The following is a 21,101-nucleotide window of genomic DNA, read 5'->3' as shown; positions in this document are numbered from 1 at the left end:
TCACACATAGATGAAATCCAAGAATATGCAATAGTTTGACTGTGTCAGCATTTTCCCAGAGTTACTACACTAAGGGAATTTCTGCAAACATCCAAGACTCTTTCGTTACTTGTCAAATGAGACACTTATTAATCAGCTGGAACATTTCTAGTATTTACATGCATCCTTATTTTAGGGGATTAGGCTTCCAGAAAAGAGGTTATGAGAGATGTGGTGGTAGTGGGCATTCATCATTATCTCCTCATTATCTCCTCATTATCTCCTTGACCACCATGAGGGGAGCCACTGTGCTCCACTGCACTCTCCCTCCTTGCTATTCTGCCTTACCTCAGGCCCCAAAAGACACCAGCAACCAATCATATGCTGTCGCCTCTGAGACAAAGAAACCAACACCCAAACAAAGCACAATACTCCCCACCTATCACCCATCACCCACCACCCACCACAGAGAAACAAAATCCTTCCTCCTTTAAAATTGTCTCTCTAGGGTATTTGTCTCAGTCCTGAATGACACAATGGAGGTGGCAGAGATTAACCTAATCTTAGTGACAACCAGCACCATGGCCATAAACTTCGGTGTTCTTATGGAGTTGTGCCATGCCTATCTAGGTTTACATCCAACAACTCAATCCTATAGGTTTTATGTCCAAAACTCAACCAGAGAGAGGGTCCTATTTCCACTCATGAGGAAATGGAGGCAAAGAGAGGCAGAGTTGTATCCAGAAACAGGGAAGGTAATAGAAATATAGGAAGCTAGACAGCCTGAATCGAATACTTCCAGTACTGGTCGCCATATTGTATGGCGCTCCTTATTGGGTAAGCACTCTCGTCAAAAACAAGCAGCCACAACAAAAATAAACAAAAACAAGTTCACCCATTTTACCCGAAGTTCAGAGCAAATGGTTTCCAAAAGTATTTGGTTGATTTTGTGTGCCAACAAGTATAAAGTCGCACACTGTGAACAAGCCCAATCGCGTCCGGTCTTGGAAGCTAGCAGATTAGTTTTAGCTGATTAGTTTTTGGATGGGAGACCTTTTTGAACCAAAGTATGTGAACTATTTTCTTTGGGACTTGTTTTTGTTTTTAGATTTGCTTCTCTTATTTTATGGGTCTGAGTGGTCCGTTTACACGTGTGTCTGTGTAGCACGTGCATGTTTGGTGCCTTGGAACTCAGGAAAGGGCATGAAATCCCCTGGAACTAAAGTGATGGGTGGTTGTGAGTCATGTGCATGATGGGAATGAAATCAGGGTCCTCTTCAAGAACAGCAAGTACTCTCTACTGCTAAGTCACCTCCTCAGAGCTGAGGGGCTCTTAAACAATATGTTCCTATAAACACCTGTCGTGTGACAGTATTAGCAGCCCCTGCTCGAACTGCTCTTGGGATGGTTACCCAGTCAAAAGTCTACAGTACATTAGCATCAGAAGAGATGCGCTACTTCTGGTCCAGGGTCTACGAATCAGATTACCCAGTAATAGGGCAAAAGCCCTCCCACCTAAACTCATCTCCAAGCCAAGCATATGACCATCACTTCAGGGAGAGGGGTTGCTTCCTGGAGATGCTAACGCAGTCCACACATGCTGAGGAAAGCCCAGGTTATAGACACAGCCTTCCTTGATACCAGAATGAAAAATAATTTTTTTGAGTTTTCCTCATTTTTACAAAGACCTTTCTGTTGTGAAACTAAGATTGTTCTAAGAGGTTGGGAATAGTTTTATTCAATAAATTCTGAAGAATAGCTGACCAAATTACTTAGTAGAGAAGGAAAGCAGCAAGCAGTCAGGGGTATTCACAATGCCGCCGTGATGATGGTCAGTCACCACCCAGGGAGTGCTAGAGCAACCAGAACAAACCATTTTCTTGTCACCTGAGTGAAGAGACCATCATGTAATTCACCAAATCTGAACTTGTGTGGATAAGGCCAACTCAGAAGCAGCACATATGACTAAATCATGTTAAATTTGAAACATTTCACAACTGACGGCAAATCCATCCATTTGATTACTGGTAAATGTCTTCATTGCCCCAAGCCTTTGCTGCCTTTGAAGAAAAGAAAGTTCCCCTGAGCTGAGAGTTCCATCAAATCCTGAAGGTAAACACTTCTAGCACAACTGATAGATAATTTACCACAGGGAAGTCCTTTTCTCTGCTTCCATTGAATTGAATAATGCAAGAAACTCCACAAATGACCCAACTTGCTTTTAAAAGGAAAATGAGTGCAGGGTAAGAGGAAGGTTTAGCTTCCTGTCTCTTCTGGCCACCATGGTCTTGCTAGGTGAGAGGAGCTGGGTATTTTCTCCTGCCTTCCACAGGGAATGTTCAACCAAGCTTCTCTCCTCCTCAGTACCTGGGATTGTGGTGACACTCCGATCTGCACACAAACCCTACTTCAGACACACATTGTTCTCACAGCAGGGCGGTAACAATAGGAGAGTAGAGGCCAGCCGAGAGAAGCTCCTGTTGGAATGTCGCACACATTGAATGAACCTTCAGGCTCAGGAGATGCCCTCCAATGATCAGAAACAATAGTATACCAAGGTTTACATGTTTCACTATGGGGTTTCATAGAGACATTTGCTAAAGGAATGCATTTTTTTTCAATGGGCCAGATCATGTCATTTTGGGGTATGAATATAATGCCAGCTAGTAGCCATCTTCTTTAATAAATGGCTCCCAAGATATCCTTATTCAGCTGGTAACTAGAAAAATCGACTCCTTCAGATTATATCTTAAAGACTGTCGTGCAAAGCACTAACGGCATTGACAATCAATGCTCAGCATCACAGAGAACAAAATGAGGAAGCCAGAGCTGGCTGCGCAGGGCCAAAGGCACGAGCTGACTCCAAATAATGCCCCAGTACTGGCCCCAGCAGCAGGAAGTTAACGAGAGATTCTACTGCACCCCCATAAGATGGACATAATCCAATTGAACCTTTCAGAATTCCTTCCGGCAGCCATTTTGAATAGTGTCTTCTGCTGATGTAACAGCCCTAGTCCTCAATGTAACTACAGGCTGAGAAGAGTTTTCCGTGTTGTAAAAAAAAAAAAATCAACACTTTACTAAAAATAACAGTTTTCAAAATACATGTAACACTACTTAATTCCTGCCTACTGGTATGTAATATACAAAATAAATAAATGTACAAATAAATAAGGGTGAGAGTTCACGGGAGAAAAAGTTTGAAGACATATAGCATTGATTGATTTAAACCGCAATATTTCTCAAACCTTTAATATATCAACATGTGTTGGAATACTCTAAGAAGTTGACACAAAGCCTCTCCTAACCATTTATTTTTTTTTCACTCGGACATTTTTTTAAAAGCTTGTGCACGATGAAACCACATTTTACTGATCCTACGATATGCCGCCTGCCCAAACTCCCAGCAGATGAGCATCCTAACCATCCTCCCCACAGGTTGAACGCTTGGTACCTGGGAAACAGGACTCTCTCAACTGAGGCGGCAACCTCAAGCTCCCACCATGGCTGGGTGAGCCTCCTGGGAAGGAAACACAACTCTACCCGTGCTGGCTGTGATTAATTATACATGGGTAACAGCAGCCGGAACACAGTGGCTCAGCTCTGCCCTGAGTCTAGAGGACGCAGTGTAATGATCAAGGTTCGTGCTCCCTTCTGCTAGGTACGGGCAAACAACTCGAAATCGGAATCTACATTGGACAAACCACAGGCTTCTCCAGTCAAAATGGCCAAATAAATTAAACCAAGCAGTAGAAGGGTTATTATGCTGACTAGAGGGCCAAAAACTATTAGCACACTCTCTCTCCAGCGAAGGGGAACCATAAACCAGCAAGAGGCTTGGACTCAGCTGAGCCATGAGTGCAAACGATCACTAATGTAAAAGGCTTTCTTATTTTCTTTAAAACAAAAAACAAAAAACCTCCTTTAAACAGTTGAGCGTTATACTCATAATGCTTCCAAAACAAAAACAAAATTCCTCACCCAAAGAAAATAAACTCAGCCCCTCCTCCCAAGGGTAGGACCGCTAGACAGATCGTTTACTTTCTGAGCTGTTCCTTTGTGCACCTAGCTGCAGGAGTACTTATAAACCCAAGCCTTTGAGCAGGGCGCAAACCCAGCATGATAGCTCTGGGGGAGAAAAACCTACTGGCTCACTTAAGAGTATGACAAATACAGATGTGGATGCTCACAGCCAACCACTGGACTGAGCATGGCGTCGCCAATGGAGGAGTTAGAGAAAGGACTGAAGGAGCTGAAGGGGTTTGCAACCCCATAGGAAGAACAGCAATATCAACCAACCAGATGCCCCAGGGCTCCCAGGGATTAAACCACCATCCGAAGAAGATACATGGAGCGAACCATGGCTCCAACCTCACATGTAGCAGAGGATGGCCTTGTCCGGCATCAATGGGAGGAGAGGCCTTGGTCATGTGAAGGCTCGATGCCCCACTATAGGGGAATGCCAGGGTGGGGAGGCAGAACAGAGTGGGGGGGCACCCTCATAGAAGCAGGGGGAGCAGGGATGAGATAGAGGGTTTCAAGAAGGGAAATGGGAAAAGGGATAGCATTTGAAACGTAAATAAAGAAAATATCCAATAAAAGAAAAAATGGGGGAAAAAAAGAAGAAGAAAAAAGAATGGCAAACCAATGGCGGTCTACTAATGGCCTAGCTGGTAGTCAGTATCCAACAGTGCAGGGGGCTTAGGTGTCTAGGCTCTTCCATAGAATCCCTTCCCACCCAGAGAAGCCCCCACCGGGCCTGTCACCTACTGCAGTGAGCCTCGTCGCTCCAGTCATCACAGTCATTGTAGCCGTTACACTGCAGCTTCTTGGAGATGCAGAGCCCGCTGGTACACAGGAAGCTCTCACCTCCTCCACAGAGCGCTGGAAAAGAAAGCGGGCGGGATCAGAATATGTTTCTCTATTCTTTTAAATGTCAGAGAGTGAAAACAAATAAAAAATAATAACAAAAAGTTCCTTTGAGATTTGACAGATTTGCTCCCAGGTCCCCTCGTTGTCAATTGTCACCAGCTTCCCTTCGGACTTGGGAACGCTTGCGGTAGAATTATCTAGAAGTAACCCAAACAGTGCTTGCTGGAGACAGCCAGGTTACAATTTACCAGCCAACTTGCCCAGGGGGTTTGTGTGTTCGGAAACAATAGAGCACTCAGCCCTGTACAGTTTATGTGGAGAAAACGCCCAACGGGAAGATGTTTTTCTAAGCGACTGCAAACAATGTGAAAGTGGAGTATTATTGACTGAACAAACAGATCCCTCTTAAAGTGCTACTGTGTGCAGCCCAGAGACAGTTCCTATAAAAACAGAGTCCGCCAGTTGATGTGCTCTGGGATACGGGAGCAGAGACCCGATGCCCTGCATTTGAAATATATTTGCTTGCCTTAACAATTGGCCAGTTAAAGTGTAAGGGTCTGTTTGGGCATAGGAAACATGAAACTAATTATTAACTAATAATATTTTCTATCATTTTGTCACTGCCTGTGAACAGTTGGGTTTGATTACTCTTTTGCTGTTATCAGATATTCCCTTCTTTAAATTTCAACAGCTATTTGACGACTTGAGAATTACAATATGTAACAAATTTCAGATAGGAAGTCAGAAATATGATCCAAAAGGGTCATTAATAAAAAGGAAACTTCAGCAAAGCAGATACAAATAATCTTCCATATGTGCTTATGCGTACTGGGTACCCTTTAAACTAGAGAGCTTTTGTCTAAAAAAAAAAATCTGATTTCTTGGACTTCGTGCAGAGGAAATTAATATTAATACAGACAAGCTTAACTTTAAGGCTATTCATACCATCTTGTTTATGATGAGGAAACCATAAGGTAGCAATTACATAAAACACAGGGGCTGCCTGAATCAATTTGGTAACTCCGTAGTAAAAAGTACTGTTATTGTCACTGAAAATGCACACCACAGAAAAATCTCAACATCCTGGGGAGAAGTTCAAGGTACTTCAAGTGAAAAGACAGCAATTGGTGCTAAAAAGCATATTCCAACTCAGCACAGATCAAGGTCAGCTACTGTAATTATCCTCAGTCAAAAGGATAAGGGCAATCTTTATTTTGTTTTACTCTGAATTTTACAAATATAGTGATCATGTCTATTTCTCTAGCCAGAGGAAAATGCTATGCTTTGGAGGGGATGCTCCAGTTTTAGAATAGTAGAAAATAAAGTCATCTAAGTGACTGTGCATGCCAGTCACAGGGATGGTTGCCTCCTCCCGTTCTCCTGAAGTACATCTTCCCTGATCACGCGACTCTGGAACCCTTAATTATGAGATTTGAGAACTGGATAACTATTTGATGTAAAAATGGAAATGAAGAAAGGCACACAGAGAGAGCTGCAGTTGGGGAGTCCCATTGTCACGGTCCCCAGATGTTCAGTGGCCAGCACTCAGAAGGTTCTAGATTAGTATTTGATGGGAAAAGCCACATAAATCTCCAACAGGACCATACAACATCACGAAGCCTAAAGGAAAGAAGTAACGTCATATCCATGATTTCCCCCCAAAGCTCTCATGGAAAATCAGTGTTTTGATTTGCTGGAAGCAAAGTCCTAGATGATCTGATAATCTCACAATATCAATAATAAAAATATGGTTTTCACTGCATTTTTATAGTTTCAGAATCAATCTAATTAACTACATAGTGAATCTCAATGGCCAAAGTACTCAACATGTCTGATGTGTACAGGGTAGGAGGATTTGGCACATGCCTGTAGTCCTATAACTACAAGTACAGACTCCTAATGGGCACCAGGGAACCAGATATAAAATGAAACAATATGCTAGGAGTTTCCCAGCTGGTCTATGCAATATCTTCCCTCCGGAGGTGAGAGAAAATTGTGAAGGGCTGTCTATCCTACTCTGAGATTGGTTCCCCACTGTGGGAGTACAAAACCACGGAGTGCGGAAAGGCCATGCCCGCCTTTCTGTGGCGTCTTGGTGAGCACTGTATTCCCACCTATGGCTCTGATGAGTCCTCAGGAAATAGAGCTGAAAGCTCAACAAGAACTAGTTCCTGACGTCCAGAGGGCATCTCCAGACCTCATGTAAATATGACTTTAGTGAAGCTGTTACTTGGATGTGGTCATCTCAAATCTAGATCAAATTTAAACCCTAGCACTGCCGGTGCTGCCTTGTTATTAACCTCTCTTGTCATGGCTGATTCAACCGAAGGTGACTTCTGAATGGCACCACATTCGAAAGGGGTGGGACAGTCAAGAAGGCTTTGAGACACTGAAAACCCTGCCCTTCTTTCTCTGAAAGTGTGTGCTTGAGTCAGTCTTGAAAAGACAAATAGTGTCCATTGCCTCTCATTTGTGGCTTACATGATTTATATTAATACATAGAGTAATGTGTGTATATCTGATATAATTTACATTAATATGTAGAGTAATGTGTGCATATCCGATATGAAAGTAAAGGCAGATTTGTCTAGGGAGCAATGGTGCAAACGGAATGGCGAGGTGGGGAGGAAGCAGGAAGGACTATGCATACCTGCATAAACATGCCCTTATGAAATACAGCATTGTGTACAATGAGCACACAGGGGGAAACAAAGAAATTGAAAAAGAAAGTTCGAAGTCTTGTCATCAGTATCAAAAATTACAGTATAAAGAATCTTTTCTGTTTGACTCTTGAATGTAGAATTTGTCATTTCTTACATAAGCTTTTCAATTTACAAGACAAAGCTATAAACATCAACTCTGAATTTCTAAAATTCAAGGCAGACATTCTCGCTCTGACACCCTTGGGGGGAGGTGGTAATTTACAGATAGGAGAACCAGAGTACCCAGAGGTTAAGACAGCAATGGCCCAAAGCTACAATGTTAGTAAGAGGTAAAAAAAAAATGTCAGCCCAGAATCTTGAGGTCCAGACTGCAGCCCAGTCCTCCACACCCCACCCACTCCCCTGTTCTGCTAGCGACCTTCATGCTGTTAGCTGAGTCTGATTCCAGGGTACTGGGTCTGAGCCAAAATTCAAATTGTCTTTCTTTCTCTCTGTAAATAAAAGACAGATGTCTGTTCTCCAGGTGAATCGGATCCAGATGAGTGCCATTCCACATCAGCACTGGCTTTCTGGAAGACATCCTAAGAGAGCACTTATCAAGTTTCTGCAGAGGTTTTCCCGTAAATTTCAGTCTTCTACCAATCGTCTTTTCACAGCCTTTGAATTATCACTCAGATGATAAAGAGAGATTCTGAGGAGAAGGCATGTTGTACCATCCTGACACTGTGTACCGCTCTGTCTGCGATTCTACAAGGAATGTGCTGAACTTAAATTAAAATCAATAGCCGGCAGATCAATAGAAGAGTCATTAATTAATTGAGATGAGATTTACAGAGTGCCCCCCTAGCCTAGTCCCTACCAATACCTCAATAAGAAATCAAAGCTGCCCCCTCTTAATCAAGTATATATCCAACTGGGCATCATCTGATTGAAGGTGATCAACATTATTGCTGATTTTTTATTCTTTCAACAATGAACACTTCTGCAAGAACAGCACTACTCAGTTATGCCCCATGAAACGCTACTTCCCAAGTCCAGGTAGGGTGGGGTTGATTATAAACCACCTGGGCTTCAGACTGCCATGGCTTTGGGAGAGTGTACTCGTGAGGGTGGTTGGCCTTTCTCAATCTTCTAGTCTCTGATTAGTTTCCGAAATAACACTTCACAAAACTTAATTCATTGGAAATTTCAACTGTTTCTAGCCTTCCTTGCTTCTCTCTGTGTTTCAGGGCAACACTGAGGAGCCACCATGCGGTTGCTGGGAATTGAACTCAGGGACCTCTGGAAGAGCAGTCAAGTGCTCCTAACCACTGAGCCACCTCTCTCCACTCCATCAGAGCAGCATTTATATTGGCAAATGCTCTCTTGCTCCAGTGATCAACTTCTAGAGACTTGGAAATTTCTAACCAACTACTGATTGTGAGGGAGCCCCATCAACCCTTCTTCTGAGCTTGGTCAGCTTCAGTTCCACCTCTAGAGCGAGCTAACCTGCAGCAGCACATTCCACCCGGGTCCGCGCAGAGCGAGAGCCTGTCAGAGCCACATTCTACATCCAGCTTGAAGGGCTTGGTGTAAATCTCCCCGGCTCTTTCCATGCAGAGGTTACTTAAGTACTTGAAACAGAATGAGCGTCGTCAGCCTGTGGCTCACCCAGTCATTGCTGGATCTTTATGAGGAAAAGATAGTCCTCAACTTTAGGATGAAAAATCAGGGAAAAGGAAGTCCAAGGGTCTGATCCAAACTTGATCTCTGCCCAAACCTCCATGGAGGGTAAGTTCTAATCCCTGAGGCTTTCATTTGTTAAATGTTAAAAAGTTATGGGTAGAAGTTGGAGTAGGAGGACCTGGGTATAGAAGGAGTGAGATTCCCCAGGGGGAAGAGCACTGCTGGACGATGCAGAAGAAGAGGGACACTGCACAGCTGAGTGTCCGTCTTTGGATAGAGACTAACCCCAGAACGGCAACGCAGAAGCCGGTGGAGACCTTGATGAGAATTTCAATAGAGTACTGGGGCCAAAGTCAGACAGTGGTATGTCTATGGGAGAAGGGGCAGGTGGTGAACAGCCAAGAAAGAACAACTTTGCTGCAGAAGAAAGCAATTAAATGTTATGTTAAATGAGCACAAAAACAATGTTTAAGTGAAGTCTTTTAATACATTTGAATGATCGTGTTCTGTGGGAGAAGCAGAAAAGACACTAAGTATTGCCCACGGGCCAACTAAACAATGACCATTCGCCAAGATAAAGAGAGAGAAAAAGAATATATACATATATAATCTAACCACAGAGACTAAACCTTTCTATTCCTCTAATCCACCACAAAAGTGACAATTCTTTGATATAACTACCCATTAAGCTAAGAAATCCCCCTCATTTTCACTTTGAACATCTCTTTTATTTTTTTGTATTAAAATTGTTTGTACTTTGTTTTGGGGTTTGCTTGGAGACTGGGTCTCAGTATAGATCCCAGGCTGGCTGGAAGTTCCTGATCTCACTTCCTATGCCTGGAATGTAGTTGGGTTTACTCGAAGGTGACACAAGGCTCAAACAAGACATCTTTTGACACAGCACCCTGTGCCCACCACTTCCAAGGGTGCTGATGCCCAGGCCTATGGGGCACAGTCAGCAGGAAGTCAAGCTCACCCAGACAGTAACAAAACCCATGTTTTGTTACAACTCACATATCAAAGTCATTTTACATGTTCGTTCATTGTCCTCTGGCTTCTTCCTACCATGTAACTTTCTTAAGGGAAGGCAGCTGGTCAGTTTTCTTACTGCTCTGTCCTGAGTCTAGGATAAAACCGTCAGCTAACAAGAGGAAGTTAGATTATTTATAAAGTATTAAATGAAGCCTGGGAACACGGAGTGCTGGGAGAATCAAGCTAGTTCTAGGTCCTCGGCCCTCCATGTTCAAGGGTAATGACTGTCTTATGATGTTCTTTTCCCCGATGGATGAATAAATAGACAGAATACTAAAATTTCTCTGTGTCATCAAATCTGCAGATAAGGCCTGTTCTCAGAACAATTTGCTCTAATAACAGGGCAAGGAAAGGCTCTTCTACCTAAAATAACCTCCCCTCTGGCCTGTGAGGGTGTGTCTAGGCCTCTGTCCCCACACCTCCACCCACATTACCTATCCTTTGGGTTAGAGCAGTATATCTCTGGAAATGTCTATGATATGCAAGAAAGGGACCCTGGGGCCATGTTACAGCACATGTTGTGTGTCAGGACTGTCTGCTTACACTGGTAAGGATTAGCAGCACTTAAAACTCCTTTAAGATTCTAAGTGTTCAATTCAAACTTTAGTAAAACACAGTTAATTCTTTTTGGGGTTATTAATAGTTGTGATTTCTGTTATAGACTGTTATCTTTTCATTATATTTAGTATTCATTATACTTGAGCTTGAGAAGAAGACATGAGTCACTAAATGTGGAAGAAGATTTGAGAAGGGACTAGACCTTCCTTCTTACTTCCCTTATTACTTCCTATTTCTCATGAGTAAGAAGAATACAGGCAGATGCCTGGAACCAAGAAGGGCTCAGAATGACTTGAAGATACAGTGGTCGTGGATTTAACCCTGTCATACATGGGTATAAGAAATGCCATGTCCAACAGAAGGAACACCCATTCAGAGCCTGCCCCACATGTGGCCCATACATATACAGCCACCCAATTAGACAAGATGGATGAAGCAAAGAAGTGCAGGCCGACAGGAGCCGGATGTAGATCGCTCCTGAGAGACACAGCCAGAATACAGCAAATACAGAGGTGAATGCCAGCAGCAAACCACTGAACTGAGAACGGGACCCCCGTTGAAGGAATCAGAGAAAGAACTCGAAGAACTTGAAGGAGCTCGAGACCCCATATGAACAACAATGCCAAGCAACCAGAGCTTCCAGGGACTAAGCCACTACCTAAAGACTATACATGAACTGACCCTGGACTCTGACCTCATAGGTAGCAATGAATATTCTAGTAAGATCACCAGTGGAAGGGGAAGCCCTTGGTCCTGCTAAGACTGAACCCCCTGTGAACTAGATTGTTGAGGGGAGGGCAGCAATGGGGGGAGGATGGGGAGGGGAACACCCATAAAGAAGGGGAGGGGGAGGGATTAGGGGGATGTTTGCCCGGAAACCGGGAAAGGGAATAACACTCGAAATGTAAATAAGAAACACTCAAGTTAATAAAAAAAAAAAAAAAGAAATGCCATGTCTAGGCCAGCAAGAAGGCTTAGGAGGTGAAGGAACTTGCTGCCAAGCCTGACAAATAAGTTTGGTCCCTGGAACCCATGTGGTGGAACAAGAGAGCAGACTCCTTCAAGGTATTTTCAGAACTCCCCAACAGCTGCCCTAACATGCCCCCAAAATACATACATGTTAAAAAAAACAATTCAAATAAGGTAACACATGGCAATATCTTCATCAAAATCACACGGCATTATGTTTCAGCCTAAGCGATGATGAGAAATATCCAGACACGTTCTACAGGGCCTCTCCTGCAACCCAGGGTGCGGCCATAGTGTGAGGATCTGTGGGGCTCACCTGATACCTGAAGGACTGAGGAAAGATCGGAGCTCTCAGTCCCTCTAAGGATTGTTGATGGATTTGTGGTGGTGGAGCTAACAAGGCGATGTCAGGCAGAATCCCCAACTGTGTCCCTAGCAATAGTCCCCAGTGGCCTGCTTCTAGGTGTCCCACACAGTCATTCCCTTCTGAGATCCCGCTTCTTTCTCCTCAGACAAAGGAGGAACCTGCCAAAATTCGGGGAGCACCTACCTCATGCTTCTGACTCCCCAGCCCCATGAGCCAGTGCGAACTTTTTTCTCTACACCCTCCATGCTGAGTGACCCCATGTGACCCCACCTGCTCTCCCCATCTCTTTCCCACCTCTCAGCTGCATCCTTCCTCCCTAAGAATGCGGAGGTGAGAACTCATCATTCTGAGTCCTCAGTGAGTGGCTGCATGATTTAGTTTTCATCCTTCTTATAAGAGCAAAATTCCCAATTAGGAAACTTCATTGTCCAAAGGGAGCACATGTTAGGTGATCTATTACAGATTCATTGAGATGGCTCTCAATATTCTAAAAAGAGAGGCGTCATGGTGGCTTCTTTTATGCTCCGTGGTATCCCCCATGTTGCAACCAAGCCACAGTACACACAGCTCTCTAATACCCCTTGGTGCTTTTTATACAACATCTTTTATTTAGTAAGAAACCATCTCTGTTAAACAAATGTTCAAAGGAAATCCAAAACAGCTTCCCAAATTAGATGTCTTTATGCCTGAGTTACTCCTGGACTTAAACATGCAGCCCCCATCCAACCCCTGCTATGAAGTAGAACTATGCTTTGGGTCTGTAGGGACTTTACCATATGGCCCTCCGCTTTAATTCCTAAAAATAAGACCAAAGCATAGATATTGCCTGTCTGACAGCATGATGGAAGGTCTATCATTCTGTTGAGAAATTAGTCATGGAAAAGTTATCTAAAAGTGGCCTCGAGGAAACAAAATCTGCATGCGTAACTGGGAAGGAGAATGTAAGTGGGATTCCAAGAACAGTCCCCGACCACTACTCAGTATCTCGAGAAACATCCTGGCGTAAAGCAGACACAGTCTTGTCCAGTAGATCCTTAAATATAATTCGACAGAGGAGAAGGTTAAGAAAACATTAATCTGGAAGTCAAGCTGGATGACCAGAGACCAACTGAAGCAGAAGCCAGGCAGAAGTACAAGGATGCATTTCACAAAGAAATCTCACTTCGATTCAATATTAAAGAGAAGACAGAAGCAAGGGCAGGAGCAAAGAGAAAAAAATGAGGGACAGAAGAAAAGGGAGAGGACAGAAAGGATTGAGGAACCTTCAAAATTAGGATTACATAAGAAAAATGACACTCTAGTCTACACCTCAAATATTAATCCTCAAACAAGGCTCTGAGCAATGTGTTTTCAGAGCTCATCGGCAAACAGAGCATATGCAAAGATGGTTTGCTTGTTTTTTTCCTGCAAAGAACCGCAGTAAGTTAAAGTTTCTGAAACACAGAGCAATTCAAAATTGTCTGTTTATAGTCTGTCCACTCAATAAGCCAGGCGGGTATTTCTAAATTCAAAGATAATTACTTATTTAAGGTTTTTGAGAGATTAAAAACCTTTATCCACCCACCTTCTGAATTTGCTTCAGAAAACACTGAACTTCAAAAAACAATTACGATTTTCTAGACCACTGATATAGTTTTGAGATTTTTCTCCAAATGTGAGGCCACCTACAGTAACTACCTTTGATAAAGTCCAGACAAACACAGCACTGTTCTATACAAACCCAATGAATGCATAGAAATATATGCTGAATAAAGGAAGTATGCATGATGTGGAAAGAACACCCCAACTTCATGCTTATATATGGGAGCAGACTGAGAACGCAAACAGTACATTTGTTATACAAAGAGGCATCTTTGTCTCCTTCTTCCCCATATGCCTACTGGCTGCTTTCCTTGTGAGGTGAAGGCCTTGACCCTTACCAAGAGCATGCTTCAGAGCTTCCAAGCTTCTGGAATGATCAGCCAAAATAAACTTCTTCAAAGGAGCCAGGCTTTGGGATTTTGTCATATCAATACAAGGTGGACTGGGCTGATAACTGATAGCATTTGAACGAGAGCGTCATAGAAATGTGTCAGACTTCATCTTATGTATCAAGTGTCTAGATTTCATTTTCACCATAACCAAACTGAAGTTTTAATAATCATTCCCTCTCAGTTCTTTTTATGAATTGCTTATTATTCTATAATATAATGATGCCCAATAAACAGGAAAAGCATTTATATCACTTTTGTGAAAAGAATTTAGAAAACTCTCTCAACGACCGATCGCATGTGTGTGGATTTGCCATGACTCCTGTGAACATTCAATTAGGCTTCTTCCCCATCACTTCCTGGTGTTGCTACGATGTAGACTATTCCAGAGTAGTCTCGCCCCTCAAATGGTCAGGGCACTGGACCTCATTCACCTTCCAGATGTGACAGCCAGTGGCTACAAGCCAATTTCTACAGCTCTGTGTCAGAGTTCAGCCTGAGGTGTGCTGCTATTCCCATCTCTGTCACTAACCACACACACACACACACACACACACACACACACCATTACCTCATTCCATGCAACAGCCCATAGTGACAGCACATAGCAGCTGAGTCAAGGCAGAGTGAGGAAAACCTGGCTATTTCTAGCAGTTTGACTGTTCCCAGGCAAGGTATTCCTCAAATAGTCAAGTAACTTCACTACTGAACATTCTCTTATTCAAAAGAATAAAAAAGGCTGATGAAAAAAATTGTTCCAAAAATTCACACTAATCTCTAGACCAAAAATAAACCATTTACAATGCTTTTGGCATTAAAGAAAAAGTATAGTCGTGGATTTAAATTAAATTTAAATACTTTAATTTCTGTATAGCTTTTAGAAAACTACTATACACGTCTGAATTTTTCTTTTCTTTCTTACTTTCTTTTGTAGCAGTAAAGAGAAATTATAGCTGGTCCAGCCTGCCGTGGACAGTATGTACTGATGTAATCAGAGGACTAGGACAAGCAGAGGGAACAAGAAAGGAAGGTGTGGGAGAGGCAAAGTTTCCAGAAAGACACAAGGGATTGAAAGGCTCCTGCCATTAGGATGAGTGCTGTGCCAAGAGGAGGTCCTTGACTTGATCTCTGAAAGGAGGAAAGATGCCCAATAGTCGGAGGCTGCATCTTGGAGCTGATACTACTATTTAATAAGTAACCCCCTCTGCAAACACTGCCCATCCTGAGTAAAGCGCATAGTCCCACACCTTCAGGACAAGGGCATGGGTCAAGGCCAGGGGGTTTGTGGGTAGTGGGAATCACTTTATTTAGAAGGGGTATTTTTGCCCATTTTCCCAGGGGAACCATACAGTTTCTAAGTCATATGAGATAGGAACTAGATCCGTCGTCCCACTGAACGGTCGCCCAGGGAAGAAGTTGGCTGGGACTCTCATCATGACACAGAGCATGTGGAACTACGTGAATCCCCACAGGGATACAGCTTTTCCAAAGGGTGGTCACAGCTCAATTTGTAGCTGTGATTGTGTCTGAAATCCCAAAACTCTGCTTTGGGCAATTCTGATGTCAGAGGGACCCCCGCTCAACTCATGCCTACGCACACATGTCCCCTGTATGTTTTTCTCTGTACTCTTCTTTACTGATTTATCGGGGCTTTTCGTGTTGCATAATTTGTTCCTGTCCATCATCTGTTTACCTTTTAAATTTATCATTTAACTATGAAAATGTAAATCTTTAACTATAAAAAAGTAAAGTACATCACCTTTGTGAGTTATGTCTCTGTAAATCACACCGCTGAGGGCAGTGACTTTTATCTGTGCTGTTCCCAGTTATGGCTCCAGGAGCGTAGCAACAGGGTGAGAGCTGCCTGCTCCTCATGAGCTAAATAAACTTGGCATCCAACTCAGAGCCCTTTAGAGCAAATAGGAAATACCATGGCCAAAACTCAGGGCTATATTCTGGCCAAAGTACACCAAAAATAGGCATCAGAGATAACGCAATCAGGACACATTTCCTAACTGTCAAACTGAGCTTAGCAAGGCCATGGAAGAAACCACAGAAGGACTGGCTAATTGATGTTTGTTGAGCAGTCGACCATCCCAAAGCGCTAGCACAGCCCAAACGCAAGCTACGTGGACTGACCCGAATTTCACGGGATAGAATACAGGAGCTCTGACGCAGAGATGTTCCAGATGCAGGTTACAGCAAGATGTCAAAGGTTGATTGAGGCCCTCAGAGCTCATATGAACCACCAGGATCAGCACATCCTAAGCCACAGAAGACACACCCCGGGATGTGAGGGAATTCAAAACAATCGCACTGCATTTTCAGCGTTTATTTTAAACAAAATTGCACTTCTTTTTTTTTTTTTCCGGAGCTGGGGACTGAACCCAGGGCCTTGCGCTTGCTAGGCAAGCGCTCTACCACTGAGCTAAATCCCCAACCCCGCAGTTCTTTAAAAGGTCACTTTGCATTTTATATAACAAAGCAGAAATGTGAGTTATGGAGACCCCATGCTGTGGAATGCTAATTGTATTTCAGAGTTGATGTTTCTTATAATAAGAAATAACCTCAGGAACCAAGGTCTTTTTTTATTTCAGTCAATTTTGTTTCTTTTATATATATATATATATACATATATATATATATATATATATATATATATATATATATATATATCCATTGTAACTCACGTATAATGTGATGTTTGTGGGCTAGAAATGGTGTTTTCAGAAGGGACACTCACTAAGAGGTCATCTCACTACTGAACCCTGTCATACTTTCTCACCAGTCATCCGGATAGAAATGAAGCTCTTAGAGCCATAGGGAAGTTCTGGAATTGGTGCTATAGGTCAAGACTGCTTTATTCTAAGAACTTTAAAGGAAACTGCTAATTCCTATCAGCAACTATACTCCAAAAGAAAAATTTGACAACCAAACCATTTACAAGCAGACAGGACAAGAGGCCAAATGCCTCGTAAAACTTGGCATGATTCAGAGGACTCCTGGGAGGTCTCCCGTCTAAAACATTTCCCAGCTGAAATTTCTCACGTTGGATCCTATTCATTTCAAAGAAGCCCAAGGTCCTCAATTAAAAGGCAATTTCTGAGGATTCTGCATTCAGTTATCAACCATAGTCTCTACGGACTTTGCAAATGGCATAGCACTGAACACAGCAAAAACTGTCTTGGGAACTAGCAACAGGTCATATATATGGTTGGCTGTGTTGATGGATTTCATGCCTATGAATTTGCCTAGCAATAGACAAAAATAGTCTGTAGATCTGTAATAGCCACATCAGTATTGGAGACACAGACAGAGAGACGCATGCATGTATACATGCAGACATACGCAACACATGTGATTTCTTACTCCTTATTGAACGATCTGTTAGAATGATGATTTATGCAACATTTATACTGTGCAAGCTATTACACATAGCCTAGAAATGATTTAAAGCACATGGTAAGACTGCACACAGGATACATGAAAATGTCTTTTACGTAAGAGATGAGCACCTGTGGACTTAGGTATGTGGGCAGGGTCCAAGACCAATCACCTACAGACACCAAGGGTCCACTTTATATTTCTCTTTGTATTTATATTTTTAAAAATAACATTAAAAAATTAATACGACAAAGTAAGAAGTGACATCTACGGAATGGGGCCAAGGCATGAGCCTAATTGGTCGAAAGCCCTAGGTAACTGTGCTGGCTAGTTTTACATCAACCTGATACAAGCTAAAGTCATCTGAAAACAGGGAATCTCAAAAAAAAGCCTCCACAAGATTCAGCTGCATAGCATCTTCTTAATTTGTGATTGATGGTGTGTGTGTGGGCAGGGGGTAAGGACAGCCCATTGTGTGTGGTGCCATCCCTGGGCTGGTGGTCCTGAGTTCTATAAGAAAACAGGGTGAGCAAGCCATGCTAAGTAAGCCAGCAAGCAGGACCCCTCCAAGGTCTCTGTGTCACCTCCTGCCTCCAGGTTCCTGCCCTGCTTGAATTCCTGCCCTGATGATAAAGAATGATGTGGAAGTGGAAATCGAATGAAGCTTCTCCTCCTCACGCTGGCCACACCACGGTGCTTCACTAACCCTAACTAGGACAACGACCAAAGGTCAATAGAGGCTGAAGAAGGAAAGTCAGGAAACCACAGAAGCTCGAGAGCATCAGGAGGGGAGAGGCAGCCTTGTCACTCGAAGCCTTCCACACTGACATACAGGAACTGTTTCTGTTGCTAGGTGAGGAGGGACGGGGTACATGTGAGTACAAGTACCTCTGCTCCAAAGAGGATGTCATACATGTCCCCCGGAACTAGAGTTACAGGCCCTTGTGAGCCAGTGGACATGGGGGCTAGGAACCAAACTCAGGCCCTCTGCAGGAGCAGCACGGGCTCTTAAGGGTTAAGCCACCTCTCCAGACTCCCATTCATGGTATTTTTTTTAGCTAATGCTTATCTAGAACTTTCTAGGTACAGAGTATATCTTAACGGCTTTACTTTCTTTTCTCCTCCTCCTACTCCCCTTCCCCTTCATCTCCTCCCCCTTCCCCTCCTCCTCGTCCTCTTCTCTAGAATACAGACTGCTCTGACTTAAAAATCGAGAATTCACCAGAGGAGAAGCTGAGGCCTTGAAAAGTGACTAACCTTCCCCATAAAGGACTGACAGGAATTGGAGCTACATAGAGCATCGGGGCAGTAAGACCTGGAGCCCTGACTGTTATTACAAACCTTCAAGAGCCTATGTTAACTTTCCACTGCCACCATATCTATCACAAACTGGGTGACAGGGACAGAATTTGTCTCTAACAATTTGGGATGTCAGAAGTGAGAACAGAGTCTCTCTGGGTGAGGTGATAGGGCGTGTCCTGACAGGCAGCTCTCATTCCTACTTGTCTCCTTTTGTCCCTGTCAAAGCTGACAACACGCAGGGCTTTGACCTGAATCTGTCCTCACATCTTTCAGTGACTCCTTTGTCTTCCTCTACACACCTCAGAAGCCAGCCATTATCTAAAGGCTGCCTAGGTAACCCAGGAGAGTAGCTGTCCTTGTCGTCCTTGTCCATTTCCAGCTCAGAGTCCCTAGGACCAAGGTAACGAAAGATCCAAGGATTACAAAGACACATCCTTAGGGCATCAGGCACCACTCTGCCTACCACAGATGCACGGCTCTTTCACCCTGTTTTGAATGTTCCTTTTACATGCAAAGATCCACCTATCCATGGCTGACTAGGACAAGTGGCCCAAGCTGATGTGCCCTCCTTTCTTCCTGGGGTCAGTGTCAGAGACGCTTTCTTGTCATAGTCCTTGGTTTCTGTCTGAGTTAACTTCATTCTCTCTCTCTCTCTCTCTCTCTCTCTCTCTCTCTCTCTCTCTCTCTCTCTGTGTGTGTGTGTGTGTGTGTGTGAGAGAGAGAGAGAGAAAGAGAGAGAGAGAGACAGAGACAGAGAGAGACAGAGAGAGAGATAGAGATAGAGATAGAGAGACAGAAACACATACAGAGAGAGACAGAGAGACAGAGAGATAAAGACAGAGAGACAGAAACACATACAGAGAGAGACAGAGAGACAGAGAGATAGAGACAGAGAGACAGAAACACATACAGAGAGAGAGAAACAGAGAGACAGAGACAGAGAGATAGAGACAGAGAGACAGAAACACATACAGAGAGAGACAGAGAGAGAGAGAGAGAGAGAGAGAGAGAGAGAGAGAGAGAGAGAGAGAGGTCTGACAGATTGTCTTGATTTGTAGCCCAGGTTAGACCCGAAACTCTGCAATCATGTCTAGCCTTGAACTCATGATCCTTTTGCCTTAGAGTCCTGGGTGCTGAGTATCGAGATTACCACTCTGTGCCTACAAACTGTAACCAAGGTTGCCTGCTGGCTTCTTAGCCATTCAAGATAATAGGGGTAGAACAGCTCAGTTCCTGCTTTATGCAACGTTTTTCTTTAAAACGTTTTGTTGCTTTAAAATAAAAAAGTAATAATGACAATGAAAACCAGCACGAATGTATGTGTTATGTAAATACATTGTGCTGCAGCTTGATACATTAAATTGTAATGCATCACCAGTGTGAGCCATGATGGCTCATTAAGACTTTTTCTGAAATTTCATTAACTCTAAATCAAAATGTATGCTTTTGCCAAAGTCATTTTCAATCTGTTTAACTGACAGTGCTATTTAGCGCCTTAACGCCAACACAGATTACAAGCAGCTTCTGCCTGTTCTAAATTTTGATAAGGATTTTTCTTCTAATACAGTGACTAATGGGGCTCTAAAGACCATTTTGAGGCGACAATATTTAGATCTGTTTCAGGTAAACTGTTTCAGTTACAAATTTGGGTATATCTAGAGCTGCACAAAACTATTTTAAACATTTTACTTGATTTTAAGTTATGCATGCATGCATGTATCATGAGTATAATACATGTGTGTCTGTGGAAGCCAGAAGCGTTGGAACTCTTGGAGCTGGAGTTATAGTTAAGCACTTATGAGCAGCCGGGTATGGGTGCTAGGAACTGAACTCAGGTCCTCTGGAAAAGTACTACATTCTTAACTGATAACCCATCTCGCCAGCCCCACCACAGAAGCACTACAGTGAAAATATATAACTTGCCACATGAATTTCTTTGTGTGTCTGAATTTAATTTTACTTATTGTTCTGGTTTCCTGAGACAGAGTCTCATTCTATAACCCGGAGTGAACTAGAACTCCACATGTGGACAAAGCTGGCCACAAACTCATTCCAATCCTCCTGCCTCAGCCTACTAAATGTTGAGATTACAAGGATGAGCCGCCAAGTCCTGTTCAGATTCTAATTTTACATGAAATTGCATATTAAAATGTTAAAGTTTTTTCTGATAGTTACTATAAAATGTAAAGATAGTAGAAGAAATCAAAGGTAGCTTTATTGTTTTTATATAATTTCAAAATGCATATAGAGATATATATATATATTGTGCCTCTTTATATCTTGTACAGAAACATCAATTTTAAGGAAAATTTTCACTTTGTATTATCTTCTTCATCAATA

General features: G+C 42.9%; 1 protein-coding gene across 6 annotated transcripts in view; it reads right to left on the bottom strand.

Annotated features, from left to right (window-relative positions):
• Corin (corin, serine peptidase) overlaps positions 1-21,101 on the bottom strand; it is a 230,059-nt gene that overhangs the window by 66,716 nt on the left and 142,242 nt on the right. For 3 of the 6 annotated variants that reach the window (XM_008770139.4, NM_182473.2, XM_039091709.2), the window contains one exon: positions 4,750-4,863. In XM_008770139.4, the coding sequence (XP_008768361.1) occupies positions 4,750-4,863 (114 nt within the window). Of the gene's footprint in view, positions 1-4,745; positions 4,864-21,101 lie in introns of all 6 variants that reach the window. The other 3 variants (XM_063272920.1, XM_039091707.2, XM_063272921.1) reach the window with 1 other exon arrangement.

The sequence above is a fragment of the Rattus norvegicus genome, chromosome 14 (genome assembly GCF_036323735.1).
Source record: "Rattus norvegicus strain BN/NHsdMcwi chromosome 14, GRCr8, whole genome shotgun sequence".
NCBI classification, from domain to species: domain Eukaryota; kingdom Metazoa; phylum Chordata; class Mammalia; order Rodentia; family Muridae; genus Rattus; species Rattus norvegicus.
This window is presented reverse-complemented; position numbering and strand designations above follow the sequence as displayed.